Source organism: Sphaerodactylus townsendi, linkage group LG03 (assembly GCF_021028975.2).
Source record: "Sphaerodactylus townsendi isolate TG3544 linkage group LG03, MPM_Stown_v2.3, whole genome shotgun sequence".
Classification (NCBI taxonomy): domain Eukaryota; kingdom Metazoa; phylum Chordata; class Lepidosauria; order Squamata; family Sphaerodactylidae; genus Sphaerodactylus; species Sphaerodactylus townsendi.
Window position 1 is genome coordinate 138,188,591 of NC_059427.1, and position 15,355 is coordinate 138,203,945.

At 45.0% G+C, this 15,355-nt stretch overlaps 1 protein-coding gene across 1 annotated transcript in view; it reads left to right on the plus strand.

Annotated features, from left to right (window-relative positions):
* The window catches only part of SCN8A (sodium voltage-gated channel alpha subunit 8), a 151,788-nt gene that overhangs the window by 27,070 nt on the left and 109,363 nt on the right, over positions 1-15,355 (plus strand). The window contains exon 2 of the mRNA XM_048488370.1: positions 11,579-11,908. Within this exon, the coding sequence (XP_048344327.1) occupies positions 11,633-11,908 (276 nt within the window). The 5' untranslated portion in view covers positions 11,579-11,632. The remainder of the gene's footprint in view (positions 1-11,578; positions 11,909-15,355) is intronic.

The window sequence follows — 15,355 nt, forward strand, 5'->3', positions numbered from 1 at the left end:
AAAAATCACGAAAAAATACACTTTCCAAAAGGACTCCCGGTTCTGTCTGAACAAGTGTTAACATTAAAAAAATTATACCACAACATATGTAAAATTGGATCTTTAAAATTACTACTAGTAAAAGTCACACTTTTGCCTATTGACTCTTCTTTTAACAATCCCTGACCTTCAAAACTGGTAATCAACTTTTTTCCCGTTTTGTTTATTTAATCTATCAAGGGTTTCCAATTGTCCAAAACTTGACTAAATTCCTTTCTTTAAGTAACAAGGTTAACTTGGTCATCTCTGCCAACTGTAATCCCTTCACCCACCATTCTTCCATTATAGGTATAGCTGAAGTTTTCCATTTCTGCACATAGAGTATCTTCCTGCTGCTGTCATATATAAAAAACCAAGGTTCTATTTTTCTTTCCAGAGTTGAATCCATGAGTCCCACTGGATAGCCCTCAGGTTTCATTTGTATGTTAGTCTTTAAAATCTTTTGAATTATGGCATGTATTAACTTCCAAAATTCCTTAACTGTTCCACAAGTTGACCATAAAGGTAAAGCATCCCTTATTGATTATCACATTTCCAAAACTTATTCAGAACATTTGTGTGTATCTTTGTCAATTTGGTGTCATGTACCAATGGCACATCATTTTATAGATGTTCTCTTTCAAATTAGAGCTTAATGTGTATGTAAGTCCCCTGGATCAAATAATCTCCCATTGTTCCCACATTATATCCAAAGTTGATGGCCCATTTTATTGTACATTCTTTCACCTGTTCCCCTTCTCCACCACTTGCATATCATTGAACTGGTTAAACTAGACCTTACGTAGAAATAATCTTTATGGTGCCTCACATTTAGGCTGCCATTCAATTAAAAACTTCCTTGTTGATTAATCATTTGCCTTTAAACTGGCAGATTAGTTGAAACACATGTACTTATTGCCACCCAAGGGCGGGACTGTTACTGCTCAGAGTCCCAAACTAAAATAACGACACAACACTGAACTGTGGGTTAAAAATTTTGGCCATAGCCAAACCATTTTATTGACAAAGCGTGAAGCACAACATGGGATTTGATCTGAACACTGGGCAGCCCCAGTGAAAACCTTCCTCCAACCCGCCTGTTGGAGGAAATAGATAACCTTGTGCAGCACCAGTGGAGCCCAGCTGGGTGGAAAGCAACTTTCTGGAGATTCATTTGTGCACAGTACAGCAACAGTGGAACTCAGCTGGGTGGCAGGCCACTTTCTGAAGAACCACTTTACTGCTAAGGGGTGCAAGCCACAGTAGCCCATGCCTGGGCAACCTGACCCATGGCTTACTCCACCCCAAACTTCTTAAGGAGAAGAGGGTTAGCACCGCAGCTCCCTCACCAACAGATCAGTTCACATGCGCCAACCACCGGCTTGACTATGACATCAGACACATGCATTGTATAAAGGAGTGAGGTGGGTGGGAAATTTGGCACAGCAGCGTTGTGGAAGGAGGGGTCCAGGGTCGGTAGAAGCCTTACAAGGCTCCCGCCCGTCCCTCCTGCTGACGTCATGCGCTGGTGTCATGACGTAGATGCCCATAGTGGGCATGGCCACTGCCTGCCTTCCATCCTACTAAGGGCAGGCAGGGCGGGGTCTCTCAGCCATCCCGTTCCTGGGCAGCAATGGCAGGCCCCAATGATTCAGAGCCGCTCTTTACCAAAATCTCAAGCACTTTGTTTAACACACTAAAGAAATATTAAAAGTCGGTTCCCATCAAAACAATCTGTGTAGGCAGTGGGGCAATGCCCCCAGCAGCATTTCCAAGCCGGTTTTGGACTCATTAATTTTAACACAACCGAAGAGGGTCAATAAAAACTTGCACTTTAACAAAGAGGAGCAACCTTTCATTGTTTGATAACCAAACTCTCATTTCCTTTTATTATCTTTTATAGTAAAAGGCCAGAACCAGAAGAGGCTCTAAAAAGGAGCATATGTCTTTACGGCCTTGCCAATATAATACTCGCCTTTCAATTAACTTGCAAAATTTCTGTAGATAATATCTCTGTTCCTAGAGATAGGCGTATGATTGAAGTGGCTTTGATTTTCCATCAGCCTGGCCTCCGTGAATCCCGCCCCACTTTCCCAGTGCCATGAAATTAGAAGGTCTAAACATTTTTAAATGTTTTAAATGATTTTAATGTTGGGGTGCTGTGTGGTTTCGGGGCTGTAACACGCACTTGATTTTAATGTTTTTGAATATTGTTTTAATGTCTTTAAATATTGTTATTTATATTGTTTTAAAATGTGCTATACTGGTTATGTTATAGTTGGGCGTGTATGATGAAAAATGCTGTAAGCCACCCTGAGCCCGTGAACAAATAAATTAAATACAAAGGTCTAATTCCTGAATAGGCCTTCTGACCTATTCAAGACAAATTTGGTGGTGCAAAGCATCCCAAGGACTTCTCTGTATCCCCATCAACAGCCCTGTATGCAACCCATCTTTTTAGACTTTAGAGCATTTCTTCCGAGTCACTGAGAAACCTCTCACCAAGATTATGTTAATCTCAGGGGTTAGTTGGCACTGCTGGTCAGAGAAGGAGGCAAAGCAGGCTGGACCGTCTAGTGAAGGTGATAACTGAGTGACCGACTTCATACTAGAATTGTTGCATTGTAATGATCTGGCTCTGCAGGGGGTTTATTGGCTTCAGAGAATGAATTAAGGTATCATTCCTGGCTCAAGTGGTCCTTGCAGTTCAGTTGTATACTACAAGCTGTATGGGTGTGATTGGGTTAATTGGTTTCCAAGGCTTGTGATTTACTGCTGTTTAATGCAAGTGCTTGTGTTTTGTTTTCTTCTTTGTTACTCCATCTGTGTCTGGTGTGCGGCAATGTCATTCTTTCTGCATCTAAAACCCTCTGCCCGTCCAGTAGCTAGAGTGCTCCCTTAAGTACAAGAAGCCCATACCCGTCTGTTGTGCTTCAGTCTGCAGTGCTGCAGTGCCGTTGCATCAGTGCACAGCTTCTAGAATTCCACTCCCCTTCCTTCAGAGTGGAAAGCTCAAACTGGCAGTCCTCATGCAAGGAAATCACAGAGCATTCTCCTTCTTTTCTTCCCCCGCAAAGGTGCTGGTCTACAAAGGGGTGGGGGGGTGTCTTGGTGTACAAGTGCGTGTTGCATTTAGGAGAATGATATGCAGAGAAACTCCATGCTTCTTTTTTCTGACTCATGCTTACTTTCGGTCTGAGATCACGTCATCCTTGTTTGGCGCCCCTTTTGAGGACACTGAGCAATCCCTGATGAATGTAAACCTATTTCTACAGACTTATCCTTCAGTCAGATCTGTGGTATTATATTTTTTCTTTATGCTTGCAAAAACAGTAACTCCTTTTTATATATTTTTTTTTCTTAGTGAAAATGAAGGCAAATGTCTTTAGAGGGAGATTTTCCCAATATACCGGTATTCAGTTTGGTGGAAGAAAACCAGGTTTTAGCCTTGTCTATACAGAGCATTCCTGGCATCAAAAGCAGGGTTGCCAACGGACTGGGGTGAAAACAGCATGGCCTGCTCTTGTGCCTTGTACAGCATCTTGATTGCCAAAATCAGCCAGGGAAGATTTCCAAGACACTGCGAGAAGCATTGTCTGCTGTTCAAGTTGCTGTTAAAGATGTAGAAGCAAAGATTAGGGTTGCTACATGACATCAACAAAAAAACTGGACACACCTGATACAAATTTTCTTGACCAATATATGCGCTCTTTATATACACATGAAGAAAAGAAATATTTTTCTCCCTTTAGTAGAAGCTTATGTTTGGAAATGAGTCATTGAAACTTTTAATAGCATGTGGGTAAATAAGATCCTATTAGACCTCTATTAAAGGGGCAAGACATTTTTCAGGCAGATGGCCACCCAGTCTGACATGTTAAGTGGTAACATACAACAATTTCTCCCCCAACCTCCTTTCTTTTAGAAAGGTTGTACAGCAGGTAGGAATTCAACAAAGCCAGTAAGAGGTTAAGTTTTCTTTACAGTGCTATTCCAAAGTTTCTGAAAAGCAAGAGCACTGTTTCCCTGATCCCATTATGGTCACCCAGGGATAAGCAATAAAATGCCAACTTATATTTAGTATTGCACGTTTTGCCATAGCTGCTGGTTCAAGACAGTTTATCCCAACTGTTTCCCCCTCCCTGATTTATTGAACCTCCAGGGGGCATAACAGCACTAACATCTCTGCAGAGATCTTTGCACATAGCATGTGTGGAAAACTAGCATGCCTGGGAAAAGACTAAGCTGGAGCTCTTCTCCCTGACATTGTTTTCTATGTGCAGAGGGGCTTATTTGTTTTTTTTTGTTTTTTTATTTATTTATTTATTTATTTTTATTATTATTATTATTATTATTAATTGTATTTATAAACCGCCCTCCCCCGAAGGGCTCAGGGCGGTGAACAAAACAGAAATAGAGCATTTACTTCCTTTATACCCTACCTTTTCCCCAACAGAGATCACAAGTGGCTTGCATTGTTCTCTACTCCGCCACTGCATCCTCACAACAACTCTGTGAGGTATGTTGGGCTGAGAGGGTGTGATTGGCAAGTTTCCATGGCAGAGTGGGGATTTGAGCCTGAGGCGTCTTCCGCAAATGCAGAATAATACACTTTCAATCCACTTTCAACACTTTTTGCAGCTGGATTTTATTGTGCGGAATAGCAAAATCCACTTGCAAACATTTGTGAATGTGGATTGAAAGTGCATTATTCTGCATGTGCGGAAGGGGCCTGAATCTCCCACATCCTAGTCCTACATTGTAACCAATAAAACAGACTAGTTGGCTTTATTTGTTGTTTCTTTTTTAATATGAAAGGAGTGTTCCATTTTGAATCTGAAAGTGGTATAGTCCAGACCCAGACTTACTATACTTGTGAAAACTAGGCCAGAGAATCCTGTGACATGTTAAAGCCTAATAAATCTATTGTAGCTTTATAGTCCCACATTTCGAAAGAAAAATGCTAAACGTAATATTTCTAACATCATGATTATATTTAATATAATATACAGTTCAATCCTTTATTTTCAGTCTAAGCCCATTGGAATCAATTAAATTATTGGAAAGGAGTAAATCTCCATAGGATTACACAAATAGTTTAGCAAATTAAGCATACTAAAAGACACAATCCATACAAAACTAAGCATTTTTAAATCCCCATTGTCCTGAAAGGGAAAACATCGTATGTTTAACTCTCCCTCTGAAATCACTGGGAGAATTACCATGAAATTATAATTATATTTACTTAGAAGTAAGCCTCAATGAGTTCAGTGGCACTTACAGGTAAATGTGCATAGACTTGCAGCTTTAAAGTACTAAACACCAATACCCTGCAGTCACCAGGGCTGCACAAAAGCTAGAAATGCAAGACAGGCATCCTGTTCATATATCACTCTCCAAGGGATGTACTGCCTCTGAATTCTCTAGTTTTTTCCCACCATGACATCCCATGATCTCCTTTTCATGTTTCTTTAGAAGATTCACCATCTACCCAGCTGGAACCAATGTGAGGAGTCAGTTTGCTAGCTGCAAAAGTCCCTCCCTTTCCAGCTTTCTTCAGCTGAGCCAATAGGATTTCTTTGGGTGCATCGTGCTTGGCTGCTGAGTGGTAGATTCAGTTCTTTTCAAACACTTCTGGCTGCAGTTGAGAAAAAGTCCACAGGATGTCTGCTTTATTAAGCCACACAGAAAGAAAGAATGCTGCCATGGAGTTTATATGTCCAGTATTATTTTTTCAGTTTATCTACTGGACCAAAAGGGAAAATGTTGAACTGTTCAATTCAAAACTGGGCACCTGGCCATCCTAGAGGAGGGGTTGTGTCTTCGTGGTAGAGCATCTGATTTGCTGGGAGAAGGTCCCTGGCATCTCTAGTTAAAAAAAATAACCAGACAGTGGGTGATGGCCTTGACCTGGATGACCCAGACTAACCTGGTCTCATCAGATTGCAGAGGTTAAGCAGCGTCAGCCCTGGCTAGTATTTGGATGCAGTGGCATACCTAAACAAAATGGTGCCCAGAGCAAGAACTAACATGGCACCCCCTGGGTCCCCCCAAATTTGCTTCCTCCCCCCCAAATTGTGCCTCTACCTCTCCGGGGCAGTGGCGAGGAGCGAGCTGGTGATGGCTTCGGGGCTTCCGGCTCTCCTCTGCCAGGTATGGAGGAAAGAGGAGGATTGGCACAGCCTTGGTTTGTCTTGCCCACAAAGGCTGCAGTCATAAGAACATAAGAACTAGCCTGCTGGATCAGACCAGAGTCCATCTAGTCCAGCATTCTGCTACTCGCAGTGGCCCACCAGGTGCCTTTGGGAGCTCACATGCAGGATGTGAAAGCAATGGCCTTCTGCTGCTGCTGCTCCTGAGCACCTGGTCTGCTAAGGCATTTGCAATCTGAGATCAAGGAGGATCAAGATTGGTAGCCATAGATTGACTTCTCCTCCATAAATCTGTCCAAACCCTTTTTAAAGCTATCCAGGTTAGTGGCCATCACCACCTCCTGTGGCAGCATATTCCAAACACCAATCACACGTTGCGTGAAGAAGTGTTTCCTTTTATTAGTCCTAATTCTTCCCCCCAGCATTTTCAATGAATGCCCCCTGGTTCTAGTATTGTGAGAAAGAGAGAGAAATTTCTCTCTGTCAACATTTTCTACCCCATGCATAATTTTATAGACTTCAATCATATCCCCCCTCAGACGTCTCCTCTCCAAACTAAAGAGTCCCAAAAGCTGCAGCCTCTCCTCATAAGGAAGGTGCTCCAATCCTTCAATCATCCTCGTTGCACTTCTCTGCACTTTTTCTATCTCTTCGATATCCTTTTTGAGATGTGGCGACCAGAACTGAACACAGTACTCCAAGTGTGGTCGCACCACTGCTTTATATAAGGGCATGACAATCCTTGTCATGGGGTCAGTTCAGTGGGTCGTTCAACCCAAAAGCGCGATCTTCCATGCCACAGCAAATCAGGAGGAGGGAAGGCAAGCCCAGCTCAGGTGCTCAGATTGCAAAATGGCAGCCCTCCCTGCAGAGTGGGCGCCATACCTGCAAGAAGAGCTGCCACAGCTCCCTGCAGAGTGGGCGCCATACCTGCAAGAAGAGCTGCCACAGAGCTGCCGCCTACCCCAACAGTGCCACTGTGCTGGGAAGAGGCCGTGTCTGTGTAACATCTTCTGCGCAAGCCTTGGCTGAGGAAGTGGCTAGTGAGGTGACTATTTTGTAGGAGGGCGCTCGCGGGGGCTCATCCAGGCAAGGGTGGAAGATAGTAGTGGGACTGAGGCGGTCCCGCAGGCTCAGATTTTGCAGGGCGGGGGGTTGCAAGAGGCCATGCTGCCACCTAGCTGGAAGGTGACTGGGTGCAGCCTTCTGCACTGGCAGGGAGGTTTCCCAGGGTAGACCCAGGAAGAGCACTGGCAGAGGTCCCCCGGGAGCTAGATTTCAGCCTGCCATGGAGCCCCTTGGAGAGGGAGGGTTCTGCGGCAGCAGCAGAGAGGGCGCCTTCCTCAACTGTCAGCCCAGCCACACAGCGTGAAGGCAGCCCAGGCTGGAAGTGTGGGGGTGATTTTCTGCCACCCACATGATGAAATGGCGGCTGCCCAGGGACATATGGCCCAATATGTCCTCGTGGGCAGTACGGCCTAGTTTGGATGGGAAACTGGAGTTTCTTTGCAGAGGAAGGCAGTGGCAAAACACCTCTGTTGGTCTCTTGCCTTGAAAACTTAACAAGTTGTCACAAGTTGGCTGTGACTTTATGGCACTTTACACAGACACAGTAGGTGATGTGAAAGACCTCTGCCTGAGACTTGGGAAAACTGCAGCCAGTCTGAGTAGACAATGGCCCTTTATGCACGGCCCAAATAAAACATATTGCAGATGTTTTAAAATGAACCATTTTGGCTTTTGTTGTCCGCATAGGGCAGACAAAAATTCAATTGCCAGGGAAAGCAGCTCTTTTTCCCACCTGCCCCCCACCCACTAGCTCTTACTTCCATTTTAGCTGCAGCTCACACCTGCCATTTTCTCCTGCTTGTGATTCCCCCTGCCGCCAGCCATTTGGTGAAGGTTTCCCTCGGAGGTCTCCTCTGCTTGCAGCTCATCCACCCATGATTTCACTGTGTAAAGTTAAGTTAGTTTGGGCTGATCATCCCATGCACGTGTCATTTTCCCTTTTGTTTTGTTTTGAGTGAGGTCTTCAAAGCTACAACAACACGATATAAGAACTGGAAATATGTGCATATTTCAAGTCATTGTAGCTTCATGTACTTTATATCATGAAATCGTGGGGAGATGAGCTGCAAGCAGAGGAAACCTCTGAAAGAAACCTTCACCAACTGGTGAGTGGTGGGTGCAAGCTGCTGTGAAAATGAAAGTAAGAGCTGTTAGCAGTCGGGTGGGAAAAATAAGATGTTTCCTGCTTTCTGCATAGCAAGCAGGAAATGTCTTCAACCCATCTTGAGCAAAAAAAAAAGATGGCTAGTTTAGTATTTTCACAAAAACTTGGGTTCAGCAGAAATAAAAAGTCCTGAAAACATCTTTGTGGGGGAAAACTGTGCGAACTTCCTCCCCAAAATGCTTCTTTTGACATCCTCAAGATGTTCTATTTGTGCTGTGCAGAAAGGGCCATTATTGACTTTCAGCCCTAGCAAAGGTTAATAAAAAGATGTCCACAAGTAGGTGGTTATAGAGATTAATTTCTTGCTCCATGCCACAATGGATTTCAGGAAAGCTGTGCAACGAAAAGGGAATGAAAGAGGGAAAACCTAGCAATCCAGATTAGTAATACGTATTCAACAGCTAGATTTTTTGAAGGTTTTTTTAATATGTTATTTATGCCTCCACTGTTCTCCCCAGGGGGATGCAAAGGTGCTGACAATTCTTTTTTTACTGTTTCTGGGTTGAGAAATTCCTGGAGATTTGGGTGTACAGCCTGGGGGAGGTCAGGGTTTGGAGAGAGGAGGGACCTCAGGAAGGAATAATGCCATAATTCCACTCTCCAAATCAGCTATTTTACTAGGGAAACTGATCTGTATAGTCTGGAGACCAATTGTAATTCTGGAAGATTTCTAGGCCCTGGAAGTTGAGAGGCCACCTAGCAAGTGAGATAGATTAAGTTGAGAAGTCACCCAGCAAGCTTCCATGGCAGAGGAGGGATTCGAACTAGGGCTGTTTCCACACGGGTGGAATACAGCGTCCCAGGGATGCTAAAAAACTACATCCGGTAAAAACTGCAGCAGCGCCAGCCTCGCAACCCCCAAGCGGCATGGAGCCACTGCTTTCGAACCTCGCTCCCTGAGCGAGGTTTTTCGAAAGCAGTGGGTTCCAATTGCTGCCATGCGAACGGCAGCAACTGGAAGGTGCCATTACCCCCCCCCTTTCCTGAATGCCTTACCATCATCTCCTGACTTCCGGCGTGTCGCACAGGCCAGGGGACACACACACCCTGCCCTGCGACTCTAGAGCTGTTGCGCATGGCAGGGGGATTTGTCCCCTGGCCTGTGCGACGCGCCGGAAGCCAGGAGGGGACAGTAAGGCGTTCAGGGAACGGTGCAGCCTCTGCGCAGGCTGCGCCGTCTTCCCCACCCCTACCGGGACCGTTCATGCGAACGGTCCCGGGGGGGGTGTCGGCATCATATACGCCAATGCACCTCCCGAGCATGGCCGTGCAGAAATGGCCCAGGAGAAAGGGATGCAGCATTAAACAACGTCATTGAATACAAATGGAGTGTGAGCAAGTTTGGTAGAGAGTTGGTGGCATCTCACTGGGAATGTGGCTAAGCCAGGCTCTTTCATTTTCCCATCTAAAAATACTTACCTGCCACATTTTTTAATCTTGATTTACTTGAGGAATAAGAAGAATCAAGGGGCTATGATCATCCTTTGAGTTAAGCTCTTTATAGAGGATAGATAACGCCTTGTTGTGGATGCTGCTGTTCTCTGCCTGAAAGAGGGGATTTAGAATATATAGGAGGGACAAAGTCTCATGTAAAATTAGTGTGGATGGAAATACTAAATCTGAAAAGAAACTTACAAGTGCCATCCTAAACAAAGTTGCCTTCTAAACCCATTGACTTCATTTGACTTATAAGAGTGTAATTCTGCGTAAGATAGCATTTTTAGTACTTATAGTACATTATTACCACCCTGCTCTCACACTCATTGATCAAATGTCTGCCCAAACTGCAACAAAGAGGAAATTTCTGTATGGTAGAAGAGTTTGTCATTAAACTGACTAGACAGGAAGTAACCTTGGGTTTGATTATGAGTGGAGCCTTGGAGCTGGTGTAGGAGGTGACAGCATGGCTTCTGCAAAGAAAAGTCAATGTGTCATCAACCTGTTAGCTTCTGCATGGCTTCTGCAAAGAAAAGTCAGTGTGTCATCAACCTGTTAGCATTCTTTGAGAATGTCAAAAGGCATGTAGACAAGGGCAACCCAGTATTCTTAGACTTCCCAAAGCATTTGATGAGATCCCTCACCCAAAGTTTTTGAATACACTTTTTGAGCTGGCTTAAAAGGTATAAGACAGGGGTCAGCAACCTTTACCACCCAAAGAGCCATTTGGACCTGTTTTCCACAACCCCGAAGATCTACGGAGCTGCCTCCAGTTCGGCCCCTCCACTCCCCTGTCCTTCCAGCGCTGGGAGGTGGAGGCGCCGGGCAGGGAAACCCCCTCAGCCCAACGGAGCAGGCAGTCGCCTGCGCTGTAGGGCACAGGGGGGGATGGCATCTGTGGCCTGCCCACTGCCACTGCCTCTCATGCTGCGGGAGGCAGTGGTGCCAGGAAGGGAAACCCCCTCTGCCCGATGGAGCAGGCAGTTGCCTGCGCCATGGGGCAGAGGGGGGATGGCGGCTGCCAGGAGGTCGGAGGGTAGCATGGGTGTGTCCCTCCAGCCCTCCAGAGCAGCGCTGGAAGGAGAGGTGAGTGGAAGGGACACGAAAAGCGGCACCCTCACGCACTGAGCCACCTCTGGTCCGGCCCCTCAACTCACATTTCCTTCCAGCGGTGCTCTGGAGGGCTGGAGGGACATGCCCACGCTACCCTCCGACTTCCAGGCCATGTGGAGCCGCAGTATAAGGCTGAAAGAGCCTCATACAGCTCCAGAGCCGCAGGTTGCAGACCCCTGGTATAGAGAAAGTGGATAGAGAAATTTTCATCTCTCTCCTATAAATGTAAGAACTCCAGGTCATCATACAAACCTGTAAAGCGCTAGATCCAAGATAGACAAAAGAAAGCACTACTGCACACACTGAGTAGTTGACTTGTGAAACCTACTATGACAGACCCTGGCTTAGAAGTATTTGAAGGAAGATTGAACAGGTTTATAGAGAATAGATCTGTTGTTGGTTATTAACCATGAGCACCAAATGTAATTCTCAGAGGGTGGGGAGCAGTCACCAAATGTAATTCTCAGAGGGTGGGGAGCAGTCAGCAAGTGATGGCTGTTGTCTGTGGGCCTTGCTTGTGTGTGTCCATATGACATCGGACTAGCCACATGACATTGGTCCAGATGAATCCTTGGTCTTACCCTTATGCTCTGATGTGATTGGTGTCCTGTTCTTTTCCTTACAGAACTGACCTATCCTTGGCGCAACATAACTAAAGAAGTTTCTGCAGGATGAAAAGATGGCAGCACGGCTGCTTGCACCACCAGGCCCTGATAGTTTTAGACCTTTCACTCCGGAGTCTCTGGCTAACATTGAGAAGCGCATTGAAGAAGACAAGAAGAAGAAGCGTCCTAAACAAGACAGCAGTCATAGGGATGACGATGAAGAGAGCAAACCAAAACCAAACAGTGACCTGGAGGCAGGGAAGAGTTTGCCTTTCATCTATGGGGACATCCCGAAAGGCTTGGTTGCTGTTCCACTGGAGGACTTTGACCCTTACTATATGACGGAGAAAGTGAGTCTGCAAGATGCAACTATTTAAAACAGCGTTCTTTTATCCCAAAAGGAATTACAGGTTTGGTGGCTGGAGTCTCCTTTCTGTGTCCAGCTGCAAATGAAAGGGGCAAAAGTGACAATATCGAAGGGCTTTTAAAATATGGATTTTTCCTTTTGGTTGTATGTTCATTTTTTTTTAGAGTAAAGGAAGAAAGGTATCTGATAGTTCGCTGGGAGATCTGCTAGCGCTGCAAAATGAACACATAGCTTGCTCTATAGTTCAAGCCATTTTAGAAGACAGTAAATCTAGGGTGGAGGCAGAAGTAATATGAGACAGAAGGGGTGAATAATGGTGAGAACAGGGACAACTCTCCTTTGCAGGAAACATAATCAGTCCATCTCAGCCAGGAAGGGGAAATGCCATGGTAGTGTTGAGTCAGTTCACATACATGTTCTCCATCCATAGAACATGTGGTATAACCAGTTACAAGATAAATGCAGACATGATGAAGGGGCTGTTTGAATGTCCATCGTAATTTCAGGGGCATATTTATAGCACCAGTTCAGATACCTCACAAACATTATTTGATCTGGATGTGTGATGAAACACTTTGTCAGGGTGCCATTTGGACTGACCAAGAAGTTTATGATGGTGTGATATCATTAGTTTACTTTGAAGCAGTGGTGGGATCCAAAAATTTTAATAACAGGTTCTGATGGTGGTGGGATTCAAACAGTGGCGCTGCCGCACACACGCACCTCCAGTCCCTATTGGGCAGGGAAGTTGCTTTAGTAACCCCTTCTCGGCACTCAGAAAAAATTAGTAACCACTTGGTGAGAACTAGTTGGATCCCACCTTGAACTTTGTTGTATTATGTGAGAAATGGTGCGTTCAAATATGACATAACTTATTTGATCAGTTTTAAACAGCCCTGTAATAGTCATAGTCAAGATCAGTAGTAATACCATTTTACTACCCAGAAACAGTACTGGTAGCAGGCAGTTTTCAACCCATACAGCAATCATCTTCAACCGTCCCAGTATTAATGCCTACATGTAATCCCAGGTAACAGCTACAAGTATATGACTGTAAGCCACATAGTATCTCTGCCATTTGAAAGAAAGAGAAGGAACCAGAGCCTGTATTTAAAAAGAATTTTCACCATTGTTGTGACTTTGCCTCATCAGTGAGAAGCAGGAGGAATGGTGCCATTCTGTCTACTTACGCTCAATAGCAGCATCGCTTTCCAAAGGCAACAAGAAAATGGCATTTATATAATGGCTCTGAGGGTCCCAATGCATGAGCTGAATACCACTTCTGCAGAAGACAACTTCTCTAGAGCTACTGCTGCTAGTGCACATGCATAGAGAACAAGAATATCTTAGCTTATGCTTCTCTTTACATGTTAGCTGAGATGAGCAGCAGTACAGGGAGAGAAGTTAACTCAGTGGTGGAGAGGAATCCTCCATGATTCTGGCCTTTGGCTTGTGTCTCTCTGCAGTATGTCGGTGTTTGGTTTGTGTTTCCTGTCCCTGAATCTTTTGGCCTGCTGACAGTCCTGCCTTTTTGCTATTGGTGGCATAATTATAGAACCCTCTCTTCTATCACATGACTATTACAAGTTTGTAACTGAGGGATTCTGGGCTCTGGAACGGCCCAAGAGCACCACCAAATTGTTATATAAGACCCAGCAGCATATGCAGAACTGAGCACATAGCAAGGGCTAGCACAACCCTGCAGATGGCTGGAAAGCCATACTGGCAGTGAAATTCTCAGTTTCCATGCACAAAGTTCTGAATGTGCTGTGAACCATCACGTGACGTACACTTCTTATCGCACTCACAGTTGATAATGCAAGCAGCAACTCATCTGTGGGAGCTGGTGATGAAAACAAATGCTATATTGCATGGGACACTGAAGGGGAAAATCAGAATGCCAATCAGCAATAGTAACCATAAGTGCCGAATGGCTGATTATTGTGATTTCTAGTTTTTCTAGTTTCAGAGTGAAAAACATGTAATCAATCATGTATGTGGAGTCAGTCAAACATTAGAACCCACCAGATTTTTGTTTGACAGCAGGCCCAAATGCCTCAGCCCAGCAAATGTAAATAACCTAATAAAAAGGAGGAATGATTCCTAGTTATGTGAGCTCCAGTTGTGTTTTACATACATAGTGTTGATTGTGGGAACTGATAATTTGCTGTTGACTGACTGTGGGGGCTTGTTGATAAGAATTAGCTTTGGCTTGTGTTGGTCTCAGGTATTACAGAACAAGGTCTGACAAAACAGGGCAGTCGTGCCATGTGAGGAGAAGGAGAAACGTTGAAATTATTGAGAGTAGTTCATGGAGCTTTGTGGCCCAGTCACCAGCAATAGAGCCCAAGGAAGAAGCAAGGAAGAAGAGAGGAGAAGCAGTGGGCAAGGAGGTTGCTTAATTGTTCCCCTTTACAAAGTTACCGTACTTTTTCTTGTAAGATGGTAACTGTAGGAGAATTTTAGCTGGGGGGGAAACATAAAGTTGGGGCAGTTGAAGGGGGCAACAGGGGGTGGCATTTGATGCCTCCTCAGCTCATCAGGGTTCTTACTTTAAACTGCAGACTTCAAACCTGCAGTTCAAAGCTCAACCCAAGCCTCACTGAGGTCAGGATCAAACTGGGCAGCTGAGCTGAAAGGCTGTAGCTTTATACTGGTCAGGTGGAGCTTGGGGGCGGAGGCAACAGTATATAGCTGGAGCTGGTCAGCCCAGCTGATTAGTTTGATCCTGGCCTCAGTGAGGTTTGTAGTTTAAACCTGTACATCTGCATGAAGTCTGTAGTTTGAAGCTGGACCCAGATAAACTGAGGCCAGCATCAAACGGGCTTGTCCTGCCCCCAAACTACACATGGAGTCCAGGAGTGGGGCAAGTCTAGCTGGCCCAGCTGGTCAGTGTTCAACTGTGCCCCTGCCCCAGGGAGTTTAGGGTGGTGTACAGCTGTGGGGGAGGCAGCACCCAAGGTGAGCCATTGGGCTTACCCCAAGTGCCATTATATGGAGTTATGCCCCTGCTTAGATGCTATTCAATGTCCGTTGGTCAATAACAGCCCAGTAGGCATAACAAATTTAAATAACCTTGAACAATAAAACTGCCATTGTAGTACTGAAAACAAAGGGATTGATTGGACAGAAGACTATGAGGGAAAGTATATGCACTGAGGTAGATACCATAGTATTAAAATCTCAGACCTCAGAAGCTGTGGATAAGCAAGCTTTGACTGGAAGCTTCCCCTTTGACTTAAAACCAACGCAAAGTTGGAAGCCCCACATTTGATTCAAAACATACAGTTTTGCCACAAGAGGTTTTGCTGGGGATAGACCTAGCTAGCTCATTCATAGATCTTTAGAACCTTGGCCTGAGTCTTCCAGCCTTCTTCTTTGATTTTTTTAAAATGGAGATGAACTAGAATGCTGGGGCTATGTTGGGTTG